The following is a 16,896-nucleotide window of genomic DNA, read 5'->3' as shown; positions in this document are numbered from 1 at the left end:
TTGATTTAGAATAATATTTCAAACTTATGAAATTTCTAGAATTGGCCTAGGACAATCAACTAAATTCCATTTGCTCGTCTTGTTTTGTTCAAGTGAAAGTAAAAGACGGATAGGTCAATAATAAAATATCATTTCCTTCAATACCTACTTTTTATTATTTTATTATTTTTTATTTTTAATAAACAATATTATCTACATTAAGAAAGTGAAAAGATGGACTAAGCCTCACAATGGGCTAATAATAATGTGATTCAAAATCGTATTTGGAGCGAGAATTAAACCTACAACTTTTTACTTACCAATAAAGAAGAATATCATTAGATTTTAGTACTGAGTGACCATTCAATTCCTACTATTTTATAGAAATAAGTCCTTCTGAAGTCCGAGCCGCCCCTCCCAGTTCTCCCACAACCAAAAGTGGGATTTGGGAACACCGAAAAGTCAAAAACTCAAAAGAGCAGAGGGAACACCGTACAAGTCATGGAGCGGCACACAGCAGATCCCATCGAAAGAAGGAAAACGACGGAACCAGTCAACCAAACCAGAGAGAGCGAGCTAGGTGAGGTGAAATGAGACGCGGGTGGTTGGTTTCGCTTCGAGCCCCGCCCATTTATCTCATCCCCTCCTCATCCACTCCACCACCACACTTCTCACACTTCTCACTCTCCACAAACTCCTCCTTCTCCCTCATCACACTTTCTCTCTCTAAAACTCAACCCCCACTCCTCTCTCTCTCATCGCTCTCTGTCTCTGCGCCTGCTTCCAACAATGGCTCTGCAGTCGGTGACGCCGATTGCTCAGCTTCTTCACTGCTCCAGCAATGGCCGCTCCCCCGCCACCCAGCCGCCCCGGAACGGACTCTTCGTCGTCGATTTCGTCGGCTTGTGCGGTAAATCGAAGCGGACTCGCAGGAAATTCGGAGCCGCCTCCGACCATCGCATCTTCCCTCATTTCGTCTCCAGGAACTGCCACTCGGTCAACGCCGTTCTTGACGTCGGACGCAGCAGCGACGCCGCTGCCTCGGATCAATCAGCTCCGATGACTCCTGATTTAAAACCTAAGGTATGCTTGCTTTGCTTTCACACTCACTTTTATTGAGAGGAGGAGGATGAGGAGGAAGTGTTTGTTTGGTTGCGGGGAATATTGTAAACGGGTTTTGTGTTTCTGTTTTAGTTGTCAGTATTATGCTGTTTGGTATTCGTGAGCTTGTTGTTCTTCCAGGTCCTTCTCGGTAGTGTTTGTTTGGCTTCATTCATGGAAGTATAGTATCCATTTTTCATTGCATTCAAGCGTCCATGTTTTTTCTGACTTTCCCGAAAAGCGGAATTTGTGATTTCAGTTACAAACTTACAGTTCACAAGTCTTTGATTTTGGGGATAATTAATCTAGTGTTTTAGAAAGAAAGAAAATGCTCTCGATGTTACCCTAGTACCGGGTTATTTAACTCGTGTCTTCTAGTTGAATATGATTATCAAATGGTTTTGCTCATGAGTAGAGGCAGTAGTTTTGATTATTAGAGCTTATTTTCGTCAAGTACATCAACCATATTACTCGAAGAGACGAAAGTTTCAGTCTGGCCACGATTTACATTTACGAGTGTAGTCATTCTGTATACTCTGCAAATATATCTGCCTCTACTGCATGCATGCCGAGAAGACTGAATATAGCACTTCAGTCTTCAGCTGCACCACACAGAGCCCCTTGTCATATAAAATACGCCTTTCTCTCTCTCTCTCTCTCTCCAAGTGCTGATTATTAGAATTGCCATCACTTTAATCATCACAGAATGCCCCAACATGGGTAAACCGTAAACACAGTTATTGAAACTTAAAGTGAGAGATAACTATTGATTTATATGTTATAAACAAATAACAAGTGCATTTATCTCACTATAATAGCTGTTAGTTTCATCATCATGTCTGTTAGCTATTGATCAATTAATAACAGTTCAATCACCAACTAGCTCGTAGTCTAGTGGTATTTTTGCTCTCATTGTTGAACAGATCTTCGCACTTGGTGCGATGGCAAGTGCCTTCGCCCATGAGCGGTAGGTCTCGGGTTCGAGACTTGGGAGCAGCCTCTCCATAAATGGGGGTAAGGCTAGCCGACATTCACCTCTCCCAGACCCTGCGTAAAGCGGGAGCCTTGTGCACTGGGTACGACCTTTACCTTTATTGTTGAACAAATCTTCATTGATAAAAAAATTATAACAATTTAGTCATCGAGATTGTGTTTGGTAGTCTTTGTGCCATAACATCAGAAGTTAGCATGAGATAATATTTAATCCAAAATAAAGGATAAACCTCATTGTCCTTAAAGTTTCAGCATTGAGTCTAATCCATTGGAATATCAAACAAGGATCTTCAATCAACATTTCCCTCGTAATGATAGTGGGTCTGGATTTGGAATCTTTTGTCCAATAATTCTAGTAAGGTTCCTTTTGTTTTATAGAGATATGTCACACAACATGATAGTCTTTACAAAAAGTGGTGGATAACAAGTGTGGAGATGATTATGGTGCATGGTGTAAGAGAAATCTCATAGAGTGACATGGTAGAAAGTTATGGAATGGTATACGAAAAGGATAGAACAATAAAATGAATGTTTGTATATTCTTGAATGTTTTTCAATTCATTATAGGTATTGGAAGGCTTCTACTTTTTGGGTAAGCTGTGCAGTGTGGTGATGCAAATTTGAAAAGTATTTTATATGTGTGTCTTAACAATACACTTGTTTATTCCAATTTGGAAGTTATGGGGATTGTTTTGGATAGGAGACCAACTTTTAAAGGAGTTTTGGATGAATAGATTTTGTTGACTTCCTTATAGTGTTGTATGTGACATAAGAAATGTGATCATTAAATTTTTTTTGCTTGCTTATCAACTACATTCGAGGAAGTGGCACTTGAAATCGGAGCTTCTTCTTACAAGAGGTCTCTCACTGACTCACACCAATTAGGTTACACGTCTTGGCTTCCAAGAAAGGTTAGAATATAGATGTGGAGATTATGTGATCAATTTAGTGATTTTTCTTTTTCTATCTGGCTTAGCTGGAAAGCTGCTGTTAGTTAATTTCAGGGAGTTTCAAAAAGATGTAGAGTTGTTGAGTTTCGATGTTTTATTTTCCTCTGTGGAGTTTGGACATCTTGTCTGTTCATGTACTTTTATTAATTGTGCAATTAAATTTCGTCTTCTCTTTTTCGTAAAAATAAAAATAAAAATAAAAGTGGGAAGGATGCAAATTTGATGTAAAGAGAACTATTGGGCTCTTTTATAGGTTATATCATGATCATATGACTAAAATATGACACATGAATACATCTCAGAAAGTGGTGTTTATTGGGAAACTCCTATGATTACTGATTAGTAAGAAAAAGGGAGAATCAGTTAATCATTTGCTTATATAGTGCCTTGGGGACTTGGAGCTGTGCATGCATCCTCTTTCTTTGACATGACTTGGGTGATGCCATGTTTGATTTTTGGTTTTTGAGTGTTCTTTCGGATGTCAGATTTGGGGAGCACACTTGGTCGATTGTTACGTCACTTGGGAGGTTAGGCGGCAGAGGATTCTTTGGAAGGGAGGATCTACCAACTTTTTGATATTAAAGCTAGACTTTTGTTCTTACTAATTCTTTGGGGTGGCTAGAAATTCTTTTCATTTATGTTTTTAGGTTGCCTTTTACATTACGGGTAGCTTCTTTACTTAATATAGTTGATAAGGATTGTAAAAGAGTTTTGGATTTTATTCAGGTGATACCTTCATTGCTAGTTTTGGTGTTTTTATTTGATTAATTCGTGATAATATTTTTTGTACTTCGATGAAACATAAATGTGGTTACCTGTGTGCTTTTTGGTTGAAAGATACAAAAGTGAGCATTGATATTTGATACACCAATAGTAGGGTTTTTAATACACAAGTGGGTGGTTATTTAGTTTCTGTGTACATTCAAAGGCATGGGAAAATAATTGTTTAATTGAAGCTGTACAATTGTTGTACAAAATATTTATTCCGAAAATAATCCATATATGAAGTTCACAGGATATTACCCAGTATAAATATAATGCAATGTTTTAAAAGGCTGGCCTCAGGGGGTGCCTAGGCGCCCTGTGAGGCTGGGCGTGAGGGTTGCCGCCTCTGTTTTGAAGGAGTGGGCGGAAGGCGTCGCCGGAGCCGCCTAGGCGGTGGAAGGCGCGCCTCAGGTTTTTTTTGTTTGTTTTTTTTTCTTTTTTAATTCCCAAACCCAAATTTTGGGTAGGGTTTTAACTGCTTCATACCTCTTCCTTGCACTATCGTCTCTCTGCCTTGTTTTTTCTGATTTTTATTTTTTATATGATAGTCGACCCCACTTAGTGGGAAAAGGCTTTGTTGTTGTTGTTGTTGTTGTTATTTTTTATATGATGGATGTGTGTGCTGTGTACTCATTGTGCTTTTCATTCTCTCTCTCTCTCTCTCTCTCTCTCTATATATATATATAGATATATATATCTACTAATTAATAAAACACTCATTGTCAACCAAAACCCTATGAAATTACCAAATTAACCCTCCAATTAAAACAGAACATGAATAAGAAATATGGGGCAGAAATGTAATCACACAACCAAATTTTACTGTTAATGCCAGAAATTAAGTTGTTACAAGGTTATACGCATCCTCATTTATGTACTGTAAGTTTTGTACGAGTAGCATTTGTGTGAAATACAGTTATCCCATAGTTATGGTGTCAAGCGAGCTGTGAAATCTTGGGTTGGGAGGAAGGGGGGAGGCATGACCCCTATGGCCTCAATTATGTCATTGGTGGTGCAGGATAATGTCCTTTTCAATCGTCATGAGGACCGAGTAAGAAGGAGAGACTGATCTCATGACAGTTTATTGTCTTTCATGAAAGTTGTCAGAAACTTGGACGTTCTGTTCGTTTTCACATACGTTGTTTTTGGTGTGATAGTTCTTTACCATGCATTCTGAATAAGTTATTGGAAGCCCTTATTTCTGGGAAATCTAACTTCCATGTTCAACAGGTTGCAGACTTGCAAGATATAATATCAGAAAGAGGAGCTTGTGGAGTTGGATTTATTGCCAATTTGGAAAACAAAGCATCCCATGGCATTGTTGAAGATGCTCTAACAGCCCTTGGCTGCATGGAACATCGTGGGGGCTGTGGAGCAGATAATGACTCTGGTGATGGTTCGGGATTGATGAGTTCAATCCCCTGGGATCTATTTGACAATTGGGCTAACAAGCAAGGAATTGCTTCCTTTGACAAGTTGCACACCGGTGTTGGAATGGTTTTCCTACCACAAGATGACAACCTTATGAAAGAAGCCAAAAATGGTGATTTCTTGTAATCCTTGAATTAAGTGGGTTGCAATAATTTCTTTTTGTTTTCACTGGTACAAGAATGTGTATCATTCTTGAATTTTGGTTAGGTTCTGCATGAGTTATTTTTAAGCAAGTCAAGCTCCTGCCCCAACCAAGATAATTTTTCTTATGGTATCATGATGATTTAGGTATTATCTATGATTTAGGTACGACGCAATGAGTCTGCCTTTTTGTTGGTTTAAATTCACGAATCTTTCTATTGGCAAGGACAAACCCACACCACTCTGAACATAACTAACAACTGGGCTTAATGTTGCCTTGTGAAATTGCAATGCTAGAAGACATTAACATCATGTTCTTACTCTGTTTTACACAAAGCACTCCACTATGGGGATTAACCGTGCTTTGAATCATATATTAAGTATTTAGGTTTGTGTGATCCAGGTAAAGATTTGTACATTTGGTGGGTACTACTACACCATCCTCTTAAATTCAATTATGAGTCCTCCACATTATTATTGTCAGCCTTTTGCAAACCATACACTAGTTTAGTGAGTTTGGATAGTCTATTAGCTTCAAAGCTAGCTAATCCAGCCATGTGGTCAGGATTTTTGTATCTGGTTTCTGCCCTTACATTGAATAAGCATGATGGGTGATCTGGGATCCTTCTACATTGCTTTAAATGTTGCGGAAGAGACTGAAACAAACTTTTGTATGATCTTCTAGCATGAGGGGTAGGAAAAGAAGACGATGTACTGATCTTCTAGAAGAGGAGAAAGAAAAGAAGACACTGTACTGATCGTTTAACAAATACTACGTCTATAAAAAACATGCTTGTTTAACAAATACTACATCTATCAAAAACATGCTTGATAGTTGATGAAACTTTTCAGGCTTATAAAGTACAGATGTATTCTCTAGGTTCTATAAGGTGCAATTGTTGGGTCACATGTCTATCAAAAGTTTGCTTGATGAAATGTTTCAGGCTTATAGAGTACAGATGCATTCTCTAGGTTCTGTAAGGTGTGGTTGGGTTACGACTCATGATTTCCATAGGCCCTTTGAGGTTTTATTTCCACATGCCTGAATTTTCAAAAAAATTGATTTGATTAGATATGAAACTTTTTTTTTTTTTTTTTTTTTTTTTTTTCCATTGTAATTTCTTTGAGCAACTGACCAATATAGATTTAGGAATAAAATGTAGGAAAACTTTAGCAATGGAGATAAGAAATGGGTCCTCATTGTTTCTTAAAATATATTCGTACCGATGCTTATCAATATGCTTTGTTGACTACTAGGGTAAGATATTGGGCAGCTCACTGGGCTTCAGTTTCGAATGAGTTCAGGGATTATTCTCTTTCTTATATAGTGATGGATGCGTTCTCAACCATAAAATGAGTTTGGTTCAGCTTTGTAAAGTAGTCCTACTTGAAATGTCTTAAGCTAGTTTGGTGGATTTCTTATCCACTTGTTGTAATTCCTTCTGTTGTTTTAATAAATTTTTATTATTTCTTCTCAAAAAAGAAGAAAGAAATACAAGTTTATATGAGTGAGTTCTTATTACTTACAATGGTGCTACTAACTTAATTTGAAGCATACCTACTTATCTTTATCTAGGCCTAGCTTTCCTACCTGTATCTTTTATAATCTGTCTAGTTATCTATCAGTTTCTGTTATTTTAGTTTTGCTATAATTTCTGAGATAAATTCAGTTTGTTCAGATTATCTGTTGTTTGACTGTACATTCTATTTTCTTCGTAGTTGTTGTGAATATTTTTAGACAAGAGGGTCTTGAAGTGCTTGGATGGAGACCTGTTCCCGTGAATACTTCTTTAGTTGGTTACTATGCAAAAGAAACAATGCCAAGCATACAACAGGTATTTGTTAAAGTTGTTAAAGAGGAAAATGTTGAGGACATTGAAAGGGAACTGTACATATGCCGAAAGTTGATCGAGAGAGCAGCAAGCTCAGAAAGTTGGGGAAATGAGCTTTATTTCTGTTCTTTGTCCAATCAAACAATAGTTTACAAGGGAATGCTCCGGTCAGAAGTTCTTGGTTTATTTTATTCTGACCTCCAAAGTGACCTGTATAAATCCCCTTTTGCCATCTATCATCGGAGGTATAGCACAAATACCACTCCCAGGTGGCCCCTTGCACAACCAATGAGGTTACTTGGTCACAATGGAGAGATTAATACCATACAGGTTTTCATTTCTTTAACATCATAAGATTTCTAGATAATAATTTCTAAATTGGTTATATAAGTATACTTTTCTTTTAAGTTGACACCACGTTTATGTTCAGGGAAACTTGAACTGGATGCAATCTCGTGAAGCCTCATTGAAATCACCTGTATGGAATGGTCGTGAAAATGAAATTCGCCCATTTGGCAATCCGAAGGCATCTGACTCTGCAAATCTTGACAGTGCAGCCGAAGTATGGAATTGACATATCTAGCTCTTATTTATAATTTTATACAGCTTTCTCTTTTGATAACTTACTGGAAATAAATCAATGAGAAATAAAACTAACCTATCTCTGAATGGATTTCGTAACATGGGCCATTTTTTCCTTTTTATTTGTTCTCTTTCTATAAGTGGGTTCAATATTTCTATTTTATTGCCGAGCATGTCTTAAGAAATGAAGTAGAACCAATCATGGTTGAATTATAGCTTTTTGGAGGCTTATTGCTTGGCCCCACGTCTTTTAAGGATAAAACTTAGGTAATGTGTTGAGTTCAGAGAATCTTTTTTGCGTTATGAGTATGATGTCTGGGTGCAGAATCCCGTAGCCCAATTATATTTTCTTCATTTTTTATCTAATACCTAAACATGTAATTAGTTTCTAGTTCTTCCTACATTATTAAAGGGTTGCCGTGCCCGAATCCTTTTTGTTTTTGTTGGTGAGTTTTGATGATCATGTTTAGTTCATTGAGTACACGACATAAGCTCCCAACTCATTCTGATCCTTCCATTTCTTTTGGTTTTTAATAATGGACTATTGCTTGTTTTTTAATAATACCATAAACTTTACTGTCTCAATGGATTTCTTGTATTTAGGCTATTAAAAATCTTGACCTTACAGGTTGCCGGATAACCAAGGAATCTATAGTACGAAAAATGTCTTCTGAAATTTACTAGCAAGTAAAACAGTTTGTGGATGTGTGTTGGTTCTATTTATTTATGGTATTATTTTTGTAAAAGAAAAACCTGATTTCACTTTTGAACTATCCATATAAATTTATGGTTATCTGTCTGCTCCTCATTACTATATTCTATAGCTTGGTTCCTCAGCTGATTCAGGCTCAATTGCTCATCTTCTTTTGTGTTTGTGTTGTTTGAAACATACATCATCTTTTGACCAATTAAACTTGTATGCATTTATTTTGTTTCTCAATAATTATTTTTTCTATCTAGTTGACTTATTGCCTTTCATTCTTTCTTTCATGCGTGTGCTTAGTTCTTATTAAGAAGTGGCCGCAGTGCTGAGGAGGCTCTAATGATTCTTGTCCCAGAGGGATACAAAAATCACCCGACTTTGTCGGTAAAATATCCTGAGGTAATCTAAGTTGGTGTTCGCCATTTGGTTTAAAGGGAATAAAAATGCATGTTGCATTGCTGTTTTTCTTTCTTTTCTTACTTATGGTTCATGACTAATTTTTTTGTTACATTTGATCATCTTCATGTTCATTTGTTTGACCTTTTCGGTGAAACCATAGTGGAACTAAACCTTAGATTCCACATGAGGTTTAGGTACTCTAATCTGTTATAACTATCCATTTTTCGGTTTTTAGGAGGGGTTTGTTTCTCTTCTGCTTTTCCGTTTTCTTTCAGTGGTCTGCTTGACTACTTTTTCTTTGTTGTTTTATTGTTTATTGCAATAAATTAGTTTCTTTCTAAAATAAACAGCTAAACAAATTGCATCCTGAACCAAACCGGTAGGATCCAGAAGTTATCCTGCCTTCTGGTTATGCTATATTTATACTTAATTTGTTTTTGTTTTTAGGTGATTGATTTTTATGACTATTACAAGGGTCAGATGGAGGCTTGGGATGGACCTGCTTTACTGTTATTCAGGTAAAGTTTCCAAAGTCGGTGTACACCATATTAAAGAACAGGTAGATGCCTTGTTAGGCTCTACATAACTAAAAGCATATGAAAATTTGACGTTAAAGAATGCATGGATTAAATTGGAGCATTGTCTCATTTTGTATTGTTTAATTAAAATTTGACGTGGCACAGAACCGAGCGCAATGGCGTTCTAGGATTTATACAGCCGACCCCACTTAGTGGGAAAAGGCTTTGTTGTTGTTGTTTTATTGTCTCATTTTGTATAGTTTAATTAAAAGCTATTTCATTGTGTGGCATAAGAATAATTTAACACTATCCATGTTAGCTAGTGTAGTGTTTCTTTTCCTTCATCGTACAAGAATTCTTATTACATACCTCTAGATTGCAACTAGTGGCTAATGATCAATTTCATATTGATGTGCATGGTGAGAGATTTAGGGTATCAGAAATTGGCTAGGAGATCACGTGGTTCTTTAGTCTTAGTTTTTGTTTGAGAAGTATATTCTATTCTTACCAGAATGAAAATATGGGACAATTTATGGGTTTTTTTTTTTTTTTTTGAGATCACCAAACTTTGAAAATAGAGTTGACATCCTTCTACCGTTTTGTTGAAATTTCTGTCTTAGTGGAGAGATTGAGGCTTTCTACCTCATTTTCCTTGGGTTTACTGAAATTCCAGTGGTACTTTTTATTTATTCATTTTTTATGTTCAAATTCCTTCAACAGCTTTGTTCGAAGGCAGCAGTTAACTCTGCAGCTAATTCCTGAATTATGACATGGGCAGCAGCAAGATCTCATATGCTTATAATGACATAATTGATGATACTGCTATATAATTTTTACATGTTTAACTCTTTCATTGTTGATTGGTCTGGTATAACTCAAACTATTGTTCATGTTTTCCATGCTTATATGAAAACTTTTGCCATTTTCATTACTTTTACAGACGTTTTCATTGATAATTACATAAATCTGGATTATTAATATTTATACGAATCCGGATCAGTTTTCCATGGACACCAATACTTTCATCCTTGGGTAGTAAACTACCATAAATGAGGGGTGAAAGTAGGTCTTTTCTTTGTTTTCCTATTGCTTTGTAGAATCTGATTTGATGAAAAATTTTCTTTGTACAGTAGTATGGTTATGTGACAAATGCAAGTCTCTGGATCAATGATATTTGCTGACCATATTGCTTGGTGTTTTCTATAAATGTTTCACTATGCACTTTGTTAAAAGAACTGTGAAAGACTGAAGAATATCTTACTGTTGATGTTGAATCACATTTGCATTGCAATTTTTTTTAATGAACAGTTTTTCTTTCTGATTGTTGCTATTCTAACTCATGTGGTACAGTGATGGAAAAACAGTTGGGGCCTGTCTTGACCGGAATGGTCTTCGCCCGGCTAGGTATTGGAGGACATCTGATAATGTTGTATATGTTGCATCTGAGGTGCGCGCTGTTTCCTTTGTTGCTTGAAATTCTTGATGTTTGACAAAACATGAGTGCTTGGACAACTTTGGCTCATGCCACTGGCTCTCTACTGATGATTGAGATTAAATTGGGTTTTGAGAATGATTGGGATAATTGATAAACCTTTATTCCTTTATTTGGAATCAAAACATAACAACTCATTAAAAAGAACAATACAAAGATAGCCTAAGTTAATTTTGTCTAGTTGCTAATGATAGTCTAAGAGTCACTCACTTATAGTAGTTAATGTTTGAATTCAAAGTCTCCAGGAAGTATTAGTAGTGTGTAGAAATACTAACCAATTAACCGGGAAAAAAAGGACGCTATTAATTCTGTTTAGAACAGTAACGCTTAGGGAGTAGATGAAAAATGAGTCCAGTTTCAGTACCTAAGAGTTTGGTGTTTGCTCATGGGGGAGTGAATGTTTGTTAGAGCCTTCAGTTTTTCTTTCTCCTTAATGGGTGCCCCTATGTGCAATGGAGCTGCTAAGAGTATGAAACACATTTTCCTTTATTGTCCAGTGGTTTTAAGATTATTTTAGGCGGCTATATGAATTGGGTGGTAGCATGCTCTTGTCATTCTTCATTTTTTGGAAAGGTTTTGTGCTTCTGGATGTGGGTTGAATTTTTAGTGTTGGGGGAAGGAAAATTTTTGGTGGCTTGGTCTTAAAGAAATAGTTTCATTTTTTAAGAGTAAAAAGATATGGAGGTGGTGGATTTCTTTGGGCGTCATTCACTTCTGGATTCAAAGGCTGTTCTTTCTTCAGTGTAAACATGGATTGGGAAGCCAGTATCTCTTTTAATATAGTGTTCTTTTTGGCTAATGTTTTTCTTTTATTTGCTTGGTGCTTGACTGTCCTTTTTTCAGTGTAATAACTGTTGTTGGTGGGAGCTATTTAGTGGTGCATTATTAACTTATTTACTTCACTTAAAAAACATTTGACTAGAGACCTAGTTGTGTCCTTCATTCTCCATAGTTGCACAATAATAGATACTTTTTGTTCCAAGGCTGCATGAACAATATGTTTGATGTGATGTGGTAAACATCTGAAGCTGTTATTATCTTGTTCAGGTTGGTGTTGTACCTGTGGATGATTCTAAAATTACAATGAAAGGTCGTCTAGGTCCTGGAATGATGATAGCTGCTGATTTAATAAGTGGTCAGGTTTGTACTTTGTGCAGCACTTAGTTTTTTTTTTCTTTTTCGATTCTGTTGCTTTGTTTTTCCTACAGGATTTCTGTTTTGTATTTAACTGTGATGAACATTTAGTTCTAAAATGGTAGTAATGTGGATTTAGTGATAGGTCAAGTTTGTACAACATTTGGTTTTGTCTTTCCTTGGTGCTGCAATTAGATGGATTTTGGGAGTAACTGTGATGAATTTTTGTTTTCATATCCCAATTGAACTACAGAAAATAAAGGAATTGACCTAGATAAAATCATCATTGTTTAAAAAGTATGCAAATTCTTCAAAGAATGCTATTCTACAGAATAAATGATGCACAGGACGAGTAACCCTAGTCAGGTATGTCTTTATTATACAATTTTAGGAATTGTTATTATTATATTTCTATTCCCAAAAAGCTTACGCGTCATGGCTTCCATTACGCATTATGGGACACAAATTGCGATCGTTATGCTATCACGATTCAAAACAGTGATCCCAGTTAAATGTGCAGTTGCAACTTATCGGTTTAACTACTCCAATTCTTTCTTTCAAATAGTAAGAAAATGAAATTAGAACTGGCTTGTGTACAATGTGTTTCTTTATTTTTGTGTTCGGCCTAAGCATTTCATATTTTTTGTCATGAGAACACAAAAGTGTATGATGCATCTGTTTCGCAGAGTCTTGCTCTCCTATGGTCCTCATTTAGAGGACCTGTGAGGACCAAATGCATATTAGCCACAAGATTATATTAGTTTAGATCTAAAGGCTTAAAGTATTTGACACTTAATAAAGCAATACCAACTTAAAATCTATGAACCATTAGAAAACTCATTTTCTTATTTTGCTTTATTAAGGTGTCAAATAATTTAAGCCTTTGGATATAAACTATTATAATCTTGTGGCTAATATCCATTTGATTCTCACAGGTCCTCAAAATGAGGACCTTAGGAGTGCATGACTCCTGTTTCACATTTATCAAATTCTAATTTTCTTTTATTTTTCAGCTGTGGCACTCATTATCTATGCTTAAGTTGTTTTAGAGCTTATGTTAAATCTTAAGCACTTCAAATTGCAGGTTTATGAGAACACGGAAGTTAAAAAGCGTGTAGCTTTGTCAAATCCATATGGAAAGTGGCTACAGGAAAACATGCGATCGTTGAAGGCTGCGAACTTCCTTTCAGCCACAGTTGCAGAAAATGATGCAATACTAAGACGGCAACAGTGAGTCTTCTGTTTCACCGGCTATTCAGATATGGTAGAAATTTCATTGGTAATGTTGCCATGATTTTATGCTGCCATAGTGTACATGATTGATGTTCATACTTAATTTCTATCATGTGCACGCTTTTTTGCTGATAACTGTAACTGATATGTGGTATGTATAATTTATAGTTTTATTCTTGTTCTATGGGATATCATGTACTGTGGTTGAAGCATACCAATGTATTCTCATTCTCCAATACTGTTAGATATTATCTCTTCTGCTGCGGACATTTCTATTATTTTACAAGCATAAGCTCGCATGGTACCGGGGTGGGAAGAAAGGGGTGGGGGGAGGTGGTGTGTTCTGCTTGTGAAATTGTCAAGAACAAATGAATGTAGCAGTAAATATATTGTTCTTTTGGTTACTTTCTTCTTTCCAAGAAGGACACCTTTTGTCAAGGTTTGGAGCTGTTTTGTCATCTTTTTGCATTGTAAGATGTAGAGCAATTACTTAGCCGTAGGTATTTCCTTTTAAAAAGTACTAATACTGAAGGGTACACAAAATGTAGACATCGAATTTTGCTTATTCTGTTGAATTGAATATTTGTGCTAAAACCTCAGAGCAAATGTTTAGGTTTAGTTTTTATGAGCAGTAGAGAATAGGAACCAAGTGATGGTATTGAGTTTATGGCAGCGGAATGGATTAAATGATTCTTTGTGAAGCATCTTATTGGTGTCCATTTGTTCACTGATTACTTTTGATTTTATTGGGTCTATTTCATTGACGTCTCCAGTATTTTCGGTGGGCAAGGTTTTACTTTGAATATCGTTAGTACATAATTACTTTCATGAATGGGACTTAAACATTCGACACTTCTGTTGCAGGGCATTTGGCTACTCCAGTGAGGATGTACAAATGGTTATTGAGACTATGGCTTCACAAGGGAAGGAGCCAACATTTTGTATGGGTGACGATATTCCATTGGCAATATTATCTCAGAGGCCACATATGCTTTATGACTATTTCAAGCAACGGTTTGCACAGGTCTGTCACTTACAGTTTCAAGCAATGGTTTACCCTAGTCGAACTGAAGATAGTCCTTTAGTCATATTGTCATCTATTGCTTGAGGAACTTCATTAGTTCAAACTGTAAAAGTCCTGAAAAATGTAAAGGGATCATTTCTCAACCGCATCATACAAATGATTCATAATGTTATGGTCTGTATGTTCTTTCTGTAAATTTGTTGAGGATAATGAATAATTATGTATTTGATGATGTTATAGTTATTTTTTTTATTTTGCAAGAATAGTTTTTTTTTTCTAATGTTAATTTCATATTTCTTTCTTTTTTCATTTCCTTCTTTGCAGGTTACAAATCCAGCCATTGATCCTCTTCGAGAAGGTTTAGTTATGTCTCTTGAAATCAACATTGGAAAGCGACAAAATATTTTGGAGGTTGGACCTGAAAATGCATCGCAGGTTTGTTAGCATGTACCACTTTGCCTCAGTTATATGTTATGGCAACTATAATGTTGTTGAAATGGAGATTTCTTGTGAATTAAAATTTGTTTTATGTTCTGGATCAGGTTATCTTGTCTAGTCCTGTTCTGAATGAAGGAGAACTTGATTTGTTGCTAAAGGATGCCAAGTTGAAACCCCAAGTTTTACCTACATTTTTTGATATCCATAAAGGGGTTGATGGTTCCTTGGAAAAGACTCTATATAGGCTTTGTGAAGCTGCTGATGAAGCTGTTCAAAATGGTTGCCAACTGCTTGTGCTTTCTGATCGGGCTGATGAGCTGGTAAGGAATCAATTTAGCTTCTTTCTGCATTCATGCAAAATTTGTTTTTCTTTGTTCAACCAGTTTTGAGCTTGATGTGACGTTGCCCTATACAGTGGGAATAAGTTGAGTAATGATTTCACTTGAAGCTTTTTTCTTAAAATGACCTTACTGTAATTTGGTAAGTCTTGCTTTGAATGTAACCAAGTAGTATGAATTAATCTATTGTCTAAAACATGGTAATCAATGTTAAAAGATTTACGACTTTTTTTCCTTTTTGTAATCAGATTGGACTTGTTCTCTGTTGATGATAGATCGTTAACAATTCACTCATGCCTTTTCTACTTTTTCTTCAGGAGGCAACTCGACCTGCAATTCCCATCCTTCTTGCTGTTGGTGCTGTTCATCAGCATCTTATTCAAAATGGCTTGAGAATGTCAGCTTCTATCATAGTAGACACTGCTCAGTGTTTTAGCACTCACCAGTTTGCCTGCTTGATTGGATATGGTGCAAGGTCATTTCTCCTTCATGAGAATTCTTTCTGAAAGAATTATCTGGTCCTTTTGCATCTTTCTTTTTTCCTGCCTTTTGTCAATAAAAATATATATAATAGTAATTTTAAATATAGTTATAGGTGTATGTACTTTAGTTATGTGTCTAATACAGAAACATTTGCTTCACCACCCTGGTAGTTTACCATACTAATCATCTTTACATTACATATTTCCTTTTAAGAGAAGTTTGACCATAAAATTAAAGCAGATCATTTACAAATATGGGAATGTTTGGATTAACCACGTTAATGACTCTTCTATATTATGAACATTACATGAGGAGGTAGTGTCTGCAGTTTAAGGATCTCCATATTCATTTGTTATGTTCATTGCATGAATTTGACTAATTGTATAGTCCTGCTTCTTAACCTTTTATCTATTTCAAAGTTCTTAACAATTTTGAATGGTCTTTCCAGTGCTATTTGTCCATACTTGGCATTAGAGACGTGTCGGCAATGGCGTCTGAGTGCTAAAACTGTAAATTTAATGCGTAATGGGAAGATGCCTACTGTAACAATTGAACAGGCTCAAAAGAATTTCTGCAAGGTCAGTACAATACAGTAGCTTTATAAGAAGTAAAGTTTGTGAGTACTAGTGAAAGCATTCTTTGTATAGTTTGATTTGTTTACTTATGGCAATTTGATTCCCTTTTAATGGATAATTAGATAATAATTTTGGCAACCCATACTTGGTTAAGTCTTGGAAGTAGCTTATTTTTCGCTTATATGTTTTTTCTTGGGGTGACTTATACATGCTAAGCATTATCCAACAACTGATCTAGAGCACTTAAGCGTTGTATTTATGGATCACCCGGTTGAAAATGTAATTAGTTAAATGAGCCATGATTGATTTTTGTTCCTGGAATTTGCGTTTATCAATACATTTATAATGATGGACAAGGTATACCTCTTTTCCATTGCACACGTTGAGGATGCTATTCTGAGAAATGGGTTGTTTTTCACTGTTTCAGGCTGTTAAAGCTGGTCTTCTTAAAATTCTTTCCAAAATGGGCATCTCGTTGCTTTCAAGGTACTGGTTTATTGTTATTTTTTTTCTATGTTTGTATCTTTCTTTCTATGGTATGAATTCTGATTTAAATTTCACTCTCTAAGTATTTTATCTTTAGTTAACTTATCTCATTCCTCGTTTTATCTCGTTAATTGACAAATCTATTTTACCTTTTTCTCGGATATAGTTATTGTGGTGCACAGATATTTGAGATCTATGGATTGGGGAAGGAGGTTGTTGATCTTGCATTTTGTGGAAGTATATCTTGTATTGGTGGATTAACTTTTGATGAGGTAAGAGTCATGGAAAACTTGAAAATG

The 16,896-nt window shown here is 35.9% G+C and overlaps 1 protein-coding gene across 1 annotated transcript in view; it reads left to right on the top strand.

Annotated features, from left to right (window-relative positions):
* Positions 1-562: 562 nt before the first annotated feature.
* Positions 563-16,896, top strand: part of LOC126598854 (ferredoxin-dependent glutamate synthase 1, chloroplastic/mitochondrial) — a 28,123-nt gene continuing 11,789 nt past the window's right edge. The window contains exons 1-16 of the mRNA XM_050265217.1: positions 563-1,062; positions 5,019-5,331; positions 7,080-7,522; positions 7,623-7,754; positions 8,778-8,876; positions 9,324-9,394; positions 10,745-10,841; positions 11,934-12,026; positions 13,105-13,250; positions 14,118-14,277; positions 14,602-14,712; positions 14,820-15,035; positions 15,371-15,528; positions 15,985-16,114; positions 16,539-16,597; positions 16,764-16,869. Coding sequence (XP_050121174.1) covers positions 769-1,062; positions 5,019-5,331; positions 7,080-7,522; positions 7,623-7,754; positions 8,778-8,876; positions 9,324-9,394; positions 10,745-10,841; positions 11,934-12,026; positions 13,105-13,250; positions 14,118-14,277; positions 14,602-14,712; positions 14,820-15,035; positions 15,371-15,528; positions 15,985-16,114; positions 16,539-16,597; positions 16,764-16,869 — 2,628 coding nt within the window. The 5' untranslated portion in view covers positions 563-768. The remainder of the gene's footprint in view (positions 1,063-5,018; positions 5,332-7,079; positions 7,523-7,622; positions 7,755-8,777; positions 8,877-9,323; positions 9,395-10,744; positions 10,842-11,933; positions 12,027-13,104; positions 13,251-14,117; positions 14,278-14,601; positions 14,713-14,819; positions 15,036-15,370; positions 15,529-15,984; positions 16,115-16,538; positions 16,598-16,763; positions 16,870-16,896) is intronic.

This window comes from Malus sylvestris, chromosome 14, assembly GCF_916048215.2.
Source record: "Malus sylvestris chromosome 14, drMalSylv7.2, whole genome shotgun sequence".
Lineage (NCBI taxonomy): Eukaryota > Viridiplantae > Streptophyta > Magnoliopsida > Rosales > Rosaceae > Malus > Malus sylvestris.
Note: the sequence above shows the minus strand (reverse complement) of the source record. Positions and strands in the feature narration are given on the sequence as shown.